Source organism: Chrysochloris asiatica, unplaced genomic scaffold, assembly GCF_000296735.1.
Source record: "Chrysochloris asiatica unplaced genomic scaffold, ChrAsi1.0 scaffold00492, whole genome shotgun sequence".
NCBI lineage: Eukaryota > Metazoa > Chordata > Mammalia > Afrosoricida > Chrysochloridae > Chrysochloris > Chrysochloris asiatica.
Genome location: NW_006409010.1, coordinates 591,920 through 603,783, shown reverse-complemented (window position 1 = coordinate 603,783; position 11,864 = coordinate 591,920). Strand labels below are relative to the sequence as shown.

The following is an 11,864-nucleotide window of genomic DNA, read 5'->3' as shown; positions in this document are numbered from 1 at the left end:
GAGAAAATATTGAAGTTGTCAAGGACTTCATTCTTCTTGGATCAACTATCAACACTCATGGAAGCAGCAGTCAAGAAAAGAAATGACGTACTGCGTTAGGCAAATCTGCTGCACAAGATCTCTTTAAAGTGTTCAAGAGCAAAGATGTCAGCTTGAGGACTAAGGTGTGCCTGACCCAAGCCATGGTATTTTTAATAATCTTATATGCTGGACAGTGAATAAGGGAGACTGTAGAAGAATTGATGCTTTTTAGTTGTGGTGTTGGAGGAGAATATTGAAAGTGTCATGGACTGCCAAAAAGAACCAATAGATCTGTTTTGGAAGAAGTACAGCCAGAGTGCTCCTTGGAGGCCAAGATGGCCAAACTTCGTCTCTCTTACTTCAGACACATTGTCAGAAGGGACCAGTCATTGGAGAATGGTATCATGTTTGGTAAGGTGGAGGTTCAGAGGAAAGAGGAAGACCCCCAACGAGATGGATTGGCCAAGTGGCAGCATCGATGGACTCAAGCGTGGCAACGGTAGTGAGGCTGGCCCAGGATTGGGCAATGTTTCGTTCCGCTGTGCATAGGGTCACTATGAGTCGGTATCAACTTGATGGCACCTGTCAACAACAACAAAACCTTGTGAAATGAGCCTTGGTGGTATATTAGGTTAAGCACTGGGCTGCTAGCCACAAGGTCAGTGGTTCAAATCCACCAGCCACTGTGCAGGATAAAGCTGAGGCTCTCTGCTCTGGTAAAGATTTACAGTTGTGGACTCCTTGGCAGAAGTTCTACTCTGCCCTGTAGGGTCACTATGAGTCTAGATTGACTCAACTCCAGTATATAAAACCTTGTGATATGGTAATTATTATCGATCTTATCTTAGAAAACTATTGGCTAGACCATCAAAATGTACCTAGAACCTGAGCACTTCTTGCCACCTCTTTTCTGGTCCAAGTGCCATCATCTGTCAATTGAGTTACTATAGAAGCATCCCAAGTGGTAGTTCTCACACAGCATCCATGGAGGTTATACTGAATCTCCTTGCAGATCATAATTTTCTTCAACTTGAAACCCAGACTCCTCACACTGGCCTACTGGGCCCTACGTGAAATGGCTCCTGCCACATCTCTGATCAGCTCTCCTTCATTCTCTCCCTGGTTCTTTCCACTCCAGAATACTTTGTTTAACTTTTGCTCAGTTGTCCCCTCTGCCTAGAACACTCAGTTTTCAAATTTAGCCAGATTATAAACTCTCTGAGGGCTGGACCATGCATCACCATTGTGAGTGCATGCCACATGTGCAAACATTGACAGATTCTCAGGAAATGAATGTGAGTCTCCTGGGAACAATGTGATTGACTAGTTGAGTGGAGATGTTTGATTCTATTGGTTCAAGGAGATTATTATAGAAAACATTCATCAAGAAATTATTTACCAAATCCCTTCAGAGTCTCTGTGATCAAAATCTCTACCGGTTCTGTCTGTGAGTCTCCTCCTTACCCCTTACTGCTATTTCATCTTTGGTCACAACAATAAAGATTCAACTGACCCTCCCCACCAAATCTTTGATTTCATGGAATGACACATCTATCTTCGGTAACTTTCCATGATGTCATACTGATGGGAAGGATATTAAAACTTTCTGGATGTTTTTGAGGTTTCATACTTTGATGTTTGTATTTAAAGTACAATTGTGAGAAGGCACATACTTAAAAACATAAGACACAAAAAAATGAAATTTGTGTTACAGATAATAATAATAATTTAAAAATAAACTGTTGCTAAGTCAACTCCAACTTGTGGAGATCCCATGTGTGTCAGAATACAACTCCAACACAGTGTACTCCATAAGGTTTTCAACGATTAATTTTTCATAAGCAAATTGTCTTTCTTCTGAGATATCTCTGGATGAAATTGAATTTTTAACAGATGAATCTGTTGTACCACCTAAGGATGAAAAAAATTTGCTTCACCCAAGGATCTATGGAGTCCTGGTGTGGTACTATAGGATAATGCACTGGACCACAAGATTGGTTTGAACCACAAGATTAGTGGTTCAAACCCATCAGCTGCTCCTTGGAAACTCTAAACAGGTTTGCTATAAGTTGGAACTGACTTGCAGGCACTTAACAACAACAACAATATTAAGGACCAAAATTAATTAGTGAATGTTTATAAGTGCTAGGGGATGTTAGACTTATATTGACAGTTGTTGTTGTTAAGTGCTGTTGAGTCAGTTCCAACTCATAGAGACCCTGTATAGGGTTTCCAAGGAGCAGCTGGTGGGTTTGAACCACCAACTTTGTGGTTGGCAACCCCGTGCTTATCCTATAGTGCCACACTCTGTTGGATAAGCACTGGGGACTGCCAACTACAAGGTGATCAGTTTGAGCCCACCAGTCACTTCATGGGAGAAAGATGAGGATTTCTGCTTCTGCAAAGATTTGCAGCGTAATAAACCCTATATAGTGTTTTATAACTGACTCAACAACACTTAACAACAATGATCATACAAATAAATAAAGTGAAACCCAAAGAGATAAGTAACTTTGGCCAAAATCTCATAATTCCCACATGTGAAACTTTAGCTCTATGCACTGCACCCTGCTTCAGTACACAAAGGAGCCAAGCTGAGTTCTGAATCAGTTACCACTCACTTTTATCATGCACATCAGAAAAGTGACTGCCACTGATGTTGTTGTTAAGTGCAGTCGAGTTGGTTCCAACTCATAACAACTCTGTATAGGGTTTCCAAAGAGCATCTGGTGGGTTTGAACTGCTGACCTTGTGATTCACAGTCCAGTGCTGATCCTACAGTGCCACACCAGGAATCCCTAAAGAGAATATAAATAATGTATGTGCTTATTTTGTTAATTGAATGTCCTTGATTTCATGGAAATAGTGGTCTTCAGTGGAGAAGCATTCATTGTGACACTGGTTAAGTACCATTAGCTACCATGGCATCTTCTTTCTGATTATCCCAAATGCTTTCAGATTACTCAGCTTCCAGACTTGTCTCAAGGAGCCAGAGTGGCCCAATGAGGACAGAGAGGAGACAAATGAACCACTGGGGAGCCTGAACTTAAGAAGGAAGGGGAAACCCAAGAAATAGCAGCAGATGCCCCAGAAGAGCCTGAGTTCCTAAACTCCCTATCTCCCTAGCATCTTCCTCAGGGCTCTGGATACCTCCCTGTTCCTCAGACTGTAAATGAGTGGGTTAAGCATTGGGGTAAGGATGGTATAGAAGATGGAAGTGGCTCGGTCTCCAGCTGGTGTTCTAGAGGAAGCCCGTTGCATATAGCTAAATACGGCTCCCCCATAATAGAGACCCACCACAGCCAAGTGGGAGGAGCAAGTAGTTAGAGCCTTCTGTTTCCCCTCAGTGGAAGGCATCCTAATCACAGCTATAAGAACCCGGACATAAGAAGCCACAATGACCCCAAGAGGAAGCAGCAGCATGACCACACAGCAAGCATAGATGAGGTCCTCGAAGAGTGAGGTGTCAGCACAAGAGAGACGCAACAGGGCAGGGACTTCACAGAAGAAATGATCCACCTCTTGAGAGCTGCAGTAGGGAAAGCTGAAGACCATGCCCACATCAATCATACTGTCTGTCACCCCACCCATCCAGGCTGCCATGGCCATGAGAATGCAGACCTTCCAATTCATGAGTACAGGGTACCGCAGGGGGTGGCAAACTGCCACATAACGGTCATAGGCCATGACTGCCAGAAGAAAGCACTCAGCTCCTCCTACCATGACCACTAGGAAAATCTGTGCCCCACAGGCTCCCAGAGAGATAATCTTACTGCCTGAAAGAAAGTTGGCTACCATTTTGGGCACTACAGTGCACATCATAGTCAGATCCATGATGGACAGCTGACTCAAGAAAAAGTACATAGGAATGTGTAGGCGCACATCAGCTTGGATCAGGAGGAGGAAGAGGATGTTGCCAGCCAGTGCAGTCATAGAGGCCAGAAGGATCAGGGAAAAGCAGAAAAAACCATATGGTGTGTGACTGAACAGGCCCAAAAGGATGAAGTTCGTTACGGTGGTGTGATTCCAGAGCTCCATGGTTGTTACCCTAAGAAACAAAATAATAATAATAATATCATCTTGGGCTGTTGTTGTAGAAAGGAACCAGGGCCCTGATTCTAACATCTCTATCATACATGGAAAACAAAGATTTTCCGTTTCTTCTAAAAGACAGAACCCAGATCTCTGACATGGATCCCACTCTCGCCTCCTTCAGTGAAAATCCATTTCCTCTCAGCTGCCTTCTGTGGTTACCAAGCAAGATTTAATCCTTATTTCTCTTGAAAGACTGTAGAGAGCAGAGCATAGAGGCAGAGGTAATTAGAAAATACAAGGAAAAGTGAATGACTTGTAAATAGTATATGCATAACTATAGGAATAGATTCGATAGACATGGTGTGTGAGAGGTTAACCAACTGAGAAGCTAGAGAGAACAATTTACAAGACCACCTTCACACCTGCCACAAACTGCAAGTTTGAAGTTCCCCATAACAAACTTAAGGTTTGATAATTTGCTAGGAGGACGTAAAGAACGTGCTGAAAGCTATTATACTCATGGTTACAGTTTATTGTAGCATTCCTCTGTGGGGCAAATGGTTAGCTTAAAGGTTGCAGTTTGAACTCACTCAAAGGCACCTCAGAATAATGTCCTATTGATCTGCTTATGAAATGTCAAAGCCTTGAAAACCATATGAAGCAGTTCTTTACACATGTAGGGTTGCCATGAGCCAGAGTTAACTGAATAGCAACAAACTATAGCAAACAGTTTATTGCACCTGAAGGATATACATAAAATCAACTAATAGACAAAGCATATAGAACAGAGTAAAAAAAAAACCCTCAAATTCAGAGTTTCCAGTTGTCCTCTTTCCATGAAGTTAGAATAAAACTACTTTTCTCATTATTGATGTGTGACAATATGCATGGAATATTGTCCACTAGGGAAATTATCCCAAGTGTTGATGTCCAGAGTCTTTATTGAGACTCTATGGCTGCCTGTCCAGTGAGCTCGGTTGCCAGTCCCTCTGGTTGAGCTGATACTATGTGACTCAGAACCCCTACTCTAAATCACATTGTTAGACTTTCCAGTGTGACCCAAGACCGTAGGCAAAGAAAAATACTCTTATCAGCTGAGGGCAAAGACCGGACCTCATTTTGAGAAAGGTTAAATTCTTGGTTACACGAAGGGAAAGTGAAGTATTAGATGGACAAATGAAAGAGGGGAAAGGGGGCAACAGGCAGGCACTATAAGAGAGCTAAATGTCAATGTCAAATATCACATGAGAGCCTCAGAAATGCCTCTCTAGACACATCCAAACTACCAATCCTACTTTGTTATATGAACCTTGGATTATACTAGTATGAGGACAAGGACTGGGGGCATGTCAGAGTTATACAGTTAGGCAACACAATGTCTAACCTCAAGTAGGCATTCCAGACACATTTACTATATTTACAAAGAAAGGGATGGGCCTGTGCTCACTCTACAAATAGCGGGCATCTGGGGGTGCTTTGTTTGAAAATGTGGCTCTGACTTCTGTAATGTCACACTCAGAATTCAAGAATATTCCCTAATATAAACTGGAAGGATTGTCAGAGACAAAGAATATTGACAAATTGTAATAGGAGTTGTTGTTGTTAAGTACTGTTGAGTTGATTCTGACCCATAGCAATCCTGTGTAGGGTTTCTGAGGAGCAGCTGGTGAGCTTGAACTACCGACCTTGCAGTTCAAGTGGCTTTGTAGTCTGGCGCATTAACCCATTAACAACAAAAAAGAAACAGGAGTAAGATGCACAGAGACATCCTGAGGACCTGTAGTCATGACTGAAATTCTCAGTCATGGTTATGTCTCTGGGACATCTGGAGATTCTAGAAATGCAGATGTCTGGCTTCCACACCCTGGTTCACTGGATTTAAGATGGGACTCCCCTCATAAGCTCATATGATGTTTTTTAAAGCTTCCTCTGTGGTTTTGATGGGGAAATATGTTTACAGGCACAAGTATAGAAGAACCTCTGTAGGTAATTATATTCTCATGTTGCGAGCAGGATGAAAGCTGCCTAGAGTCACATCATAGAAACAAATAGGAAAAAGCCTATATGACACAGAAAGTTACAGAGACATGCCAGTAAACGGAGATAGACTATAGCACAGGAAGGTATATTACAAGACCGGCACAGGTCAAGGCATGGAACATGCCCACCCACACCATAATGAGGTGGGCACACAGTGGTAAGGAGTTAACAGATCTGTGGGATGACTTTGGAACTATCTAGTGCTAATAAAGAATGACTGACTAACAATAGCAATGTTGTCCTAGAAGACTAGGATTATCATCTTCTGCTCTCTAATGTTGATAGCCTTTGTCAGTTGGTAGCAAGGAGTTTTCTCTGAACTCATTTGACTCTCTTCAGGCTGAAGCCTGAAGTTGAACTGACTTCTCCCACTTCCTCTCCATCATCCCCTTATCCATCAGGTCTACCCTTACCCCTTTCAGCATGTCCCACCTCCAGTCAGCTCCCTATATTCACCTTCCACTCCACCTAGTATATTTCAGCAGAGACAGGTCAGAGCCAAGAAGTCTGCAAAGATCCACTCCTCAGGGCAATGCTTGAGCAAGTGTTGGTCTGGGAAAGGCTCTGTGCACACTCTGCCCAGCTAACTCGATGACACCAAATAAAAATTTAGAGAGCTAACCACCCAAAATAGTCTTCTGTTTCTCACAAAATTGTGATGAGCTCGTGTCCCAGAGTTATACCACTAGCCACTGTGCAGATGTCTCAGGACACTCCACTCAGCTCATAATGAGTCTGGGGAATATACAGAAGCTCCACCAGGAACAAAATTAATGAATTGGTTTCAAAGCAAAATGTAATTCCTACAACCCTGGCTCAGAAAAATATCCCAGATTCTCACTTTAAAAGAGGAAAGAGATACCCATGGGATGTCCCCTAACTGACACACCTGCCATTAATTCTCTAAGGAGAACTTTTACTCTCCCCTTTCCTGTTGGGGGTGGGAAAGAACAGGATCACAGGAAATGGAATCTGATCAGTCATTCAATGAGCTTTGTATTCAAGTAATGCCCTACACTTTAATGCACTCAATCACTGGTTATTCATTTGTTCATTTAGCAAATATATATTGTTGTTGTTATGTGCCGTTGAGTTGATTCTGACTCATAGCCACCTATGTATAACTGAACACAACACTGCTTAGTTCTGTGCCATCCTCTCAATTATTGTCATGCTTGAGTCATTGTTGCAGCCACCATGTCAATCCATTTCATTAAGGGTATTCCTCTTTTTCACTGACGTTACACTTTACCAAACATGACATTCTTCTCCAGGCACCGATCCCTCCTGATAACATTCCAAAGTATGTAAGGTAAAGTCACCATTCTTACCTCTAAGGAGCGTTCTGCCTGTACTTCTTCCAAGATAGAAGTTTGTGCTTCTGGAAGTCCACAGTACTTTTAGTATTCTTCACCAACATCGTAACTCAAATACATCAATTCTTCTCCATCTTCTTTGTTCTTTGTCCAGTTCTGCATGTATAAAAGACTACTGGAAATACCATAGCTTGGGTCAGGAGCACCTTAGTCTTCAAAGTGACATCTTTGCTCTTTAACATACTTAAGAGATGTTTTGCAGCAGAATTGACTGTTTGATTTCTTGATGCTACTTCCATGGCACTGATTGTGGATCCAAGTAAAACGAAATTCTTGACAACTTCAATATTTTCTCCATGTATTATGATGTTGTTTATTGGTCCTACTGTGAGGATTTTTGTTTTCTATACACTGAGTTGTAATCCATACTGAAGGCTGTATTCTTTGATCTTCATTAGTAAGTGCTTCAAGTCTTCTTTACAGTCAGCAGGTGAGGTTGTGTCATCTGCATACTGCAAGTTGTTAATTAGCCTTCCTCAATCTTGTTGTTGTTGTTGCTAAGTGCCATCAAGTTGATTCCGACCCATAGTGGCCTTGTATAGGGTTTCCAAGGAGCAGCTGGTGAGCTTGAACCACTGACATTGCAGTTCAAACAACTTTGCAGTCTGACGCATTCGCCCACAGTGCCACATAATGCCATGTTTTCTTCACATAGTTCAACTTCCTGAATACTGCTTAACCTACAGATTGAAAAATACAACCCTGACACACACCTTTCCTGATTTTAAACCATTCACTATCTCCTTGTTCTGTTCAAACACAGTTAAGCACTCTGGAATATCCATTCTTTGCAATATTAGTCATAGTTTGTTATGATCCACAAAGGCAAATACTTTTGTATAGTCAATAAAACACAACTAAACATCTTTCAAGTATTCTCTGATTTCAATCAAGATCTATCTGAGGTTAGCAATGATATCTCTTGTTCCACATCCTCTTTTGATTCTGGCTTGAATTTCTGGCAGCTCCCTGTTGATGTATTGCTACAAACATTTCAATTATTTTCTTAGCAAAATTTTACTTGCATGTGATATTAATGATATTGTTCAATGACTTCCACATTCTATAGGTTACATTCCTTTGTAATAGACATAAATATAATATCTTGTAGTCAGTAGGCCAGGTGACTGCCTTTCAAATGTCTTGGCATCGATGAGTATTTCAAGGACAGGTTGAACATTTCAATTCAAATTCCATCAATTTCTGGAGTCTTTTTTTTTTCACTAATACTTTCAGTGCAGCTTAGACTTCTCTTTCAGTACCATCAGTTCTTGATCATATGCTACCTCTCTAAAAATTTGAATTATCAGCCAATTCATTTTGGGACAGTGACCCTATGTATTCCTTCCATTTTCTTTCTTTTTTTCTTTTGCATGCTTTTTTTAACTTTGTTTTTAATGTTTTATTGTGAAATATGTGATAGTTTACATGGGAGAACATTAGTTTTACAATCATTCTATCGTATATCGTTTCATTACCATGGTTACAATCCCCTCCATGCATCAACCAACCAAAGGGTTGCCTTTGGTTACCCTGTAAGCCTGCCCTCCGGTTGGTCGTCAGCACACAGCCCCTCTCCCTCTCTGGATCTAAAGTCCCCAGCTGCTCCATCTCTCCACACCCTCATCTCTGCCTCCATCTCAGGCATCACTGCTTCTCTGGGTAGGGTCTCGTGCTCCACTCTTCTCTCTTGATGGTTCCAGGGGCCTCCGCTCGTGGACTGCAAAGTCAATCACTCCCCTCCTTTTGCTACAAAATGTCCACCTTTACATTTCCAACCATGGCAGTCTATCCTGATAACAATTATTCACCATTGTACCACTAGGGACCTATCCCCATCTCCTTTCATTAGCCCTGCCCAGACAGATTGGATACTACTCAATGGAGATTCTACCTTCCTTTGCACCCTCTGATCTAGGCTCCCTCTTGAAAGCTTGTAAGCAAGTCACTTCTTGCCTTTGTAGCACCCACATTTTGGGTAGCCAATGTCCAAGTTGCCCATCTCTGTCTACTCTGCGTATGGAGGGGGTGGGAATGAGCCTTGCTGTAAAGATTTATTCCCTACTGCATCCATAGGTGTAGGTCAAGTTCATCAAATTGTATCAGATTACTCTTTTTTTTCCCTCTTCTTTCTTCTTCTAGTTGAGCTCTGATCATGCAGTCATTGAATCCAGGTCAAGTGGATATTATCTGCAAGTGTGGGTGTTCTTATTCCGTTTTCTTTTGATGCTTCCTGTATTATCCAATATTTTGCCCAGAGAATCCTTCAGCATTTCAATTTGAGGCTTGAAATTTTCCTTCAGTTCTTTCAACTTGAGAAATGCTGAGCATGTTCTTTCCTTTTCATTTTCTAACTGCAGGTCTTTGCACTTTTCATTATAATACTTGACTCTGTCTTCTGACACTTCCCTTTGAAATTTTCTATTCATCTCTTTTACTTGATCATGTCTTCCATTCCCTTTAGCTACTCTATGCTCAAGAGCAATTTTCAGAGTCTCTTATTTGGATTTTCCTTCTTTCCTGTCTTTTGAATAGCCAGCCCCTTGCATTCTTCATGTATAACATTCTTGATGTCATCCCTCAATTCATCTAATTTTCAGTCATTACTGTTCAATATATCTATCTATTCTTGAGATGGTCTCTAAATTGGTATATACCTAATGTCATATATTGACTCATGTGGATTTGTTTTAATTTTTTCAGCTTCAACCTTAATTTACATATGAGCAACTGAAAGTCTATTCCACAGTTGGCTCCTAGTATTGTTTTGGTTGACGATATTGAGCTTCTGCATCATCTGTTTCCACAGAAGAATTTGATTCCTGTGTATCCCATCTGGTGGGGTCCACATTTGTAGTCACTTTTTTTGTTGTTGGAAAAAAAAAATTACAATTAACAAGTCATTGGTCTTAGAAAATTCTATCATGTTATCTCCTGAGTCATTTCTAATATCAAGGTTAAATTTTTCAACTACAGTCCCTCCTCTTTGTTTTTAACTTTCACATTCTAATCATAATTATCATTGTATCGTGATTACATATTTGATCAATTTTAGACTGCAGATGTTGGTAGAATTCTTAAGTTTCTTCATCATTGACTTTAATGGTTAGTGGTTTAATTTGAATAATAAGCTGTATTAGCTGAACTTTCTTCTAGGCATTTGAATATTATCCTATCACAGACAATAGTTACTTCAAAATAAATCTTGTTCTTAATATTTGTTGAGCACCTATGGATACCAATGACTGACTTTTGAATGATGAAGCACCTATGCATCCCTAGAATAAACCTCATCATTTTTGATGTACTATCTTAATCTAAGGAGCTCTAGTAGCGTAGTGCTTACAAATCGGGCTGAGAACCACAAGGTCAGCAGTATGAAACTACCAGCTGTTCCATGAGAGAAAGATGAGTCTTTCTGCTCCTGTAAAGATTTACAGTCTCAGAAACCCTGTACAGGGTCGCTATGAGTCGGAACCGACTCCACAGCACACAACAACAACAATCTTTAATCTATATTGTTGAATTCAATTTTATGATTTTTTTTTTATTTTACTTATGTGTGAGCTCAGTTTCTAATTTTCCTTTCTTATAATGTCCTTGTTAGTTTATTACAAGAAAGTGAAGCTGCTAAAATAAAATAATCTGGGAAATGTTATTTTTCTATTGCTGGATTTTATATAGGATTTGTGTTACAAATATTTGGAAAAAATCACCAGTGAAACCTTCTGTACCTTTTTAATATGTGCTTTTAATACTATAAAATGTCTTCTAAGTATGACCAAGTTTGCATATTATCAGTATCTATTGAGGGATAGTATAGGTTTATTTATTTATTTATTTATTTATTTATTTATTTATTTATTTATTTTTGTCATTCAGTTTAGCAGTTCTAACCTACCAGTTGCTCTGTAGGAGAAAGATGAGGCTTTCTGCACCCATAAAGATTTGCAGACTCAGAAATCCTATACAGGGCTGTTATGAGTCAAAACCAACTCCATGGCACACAACCACAACCACCAGAGATTGTTTTGGGTAGTATTAACATTTACATAATGTTAAGTCTTCGTATCCATGAGCATGGTATATTCTTCTGTTTTGTGAATCTCTTTTTGTTTCTTGTAGTAGTGTTTTATAGTTTTCTTTGTAGAACTCTTTCATTTCTCTGGTGTTATTTATTCCTAAGTGTTTCATCCTTTGGGTGGCTATTGTAAATGGTTTTGTTTTCCTAATTTCCTTTTCAGAGCTATTCTTATTAACACAGAGGAATCCAACTGACTTTTGTATATTGGTCTTTTATCCTGCCATATTGATGAATCTTTCATTGAGTTACAATAATTTTCTTGCTAAGTCTTTGAGATTTTCTATGTATAAGATCATATCATCTTCAAA

At 40.1% G+C, this 11,864-nt stretch overlaps 1 protein-coding gene across 1 annotated transcript; it reads right to left on the bottom strand.

Annotated features, from left to right (window-relative positions):
• Positions 1 to 3,135: 3,135 nt before the first annotated feature.
• LOC102821674 (olfactory receptor 2M2-like) lies at positions 3,136 to 4,059 on the bottom strand. Its single transcript, XM_006877400.1, has one exon. It carries the CDS (start codon positions 4,057 to 4,059, stop codon positions 3,136 to 3,138), a length of 924 nt encoding a protein of 307 aa, XP_006877462.1.
• Between the last annotated feature and the right edge of the window lie 7,805 nt (positions 4,060 to 11,864).

Coding starts and splice junctions, on each gene's coding strand:
- LOC102821674 (XM_006877400.1), bottom strand. CDS start 4,059: ATGGAGCTCTGGAATCACACCACCGTAACGAACTTCATCCTTTTGGGC.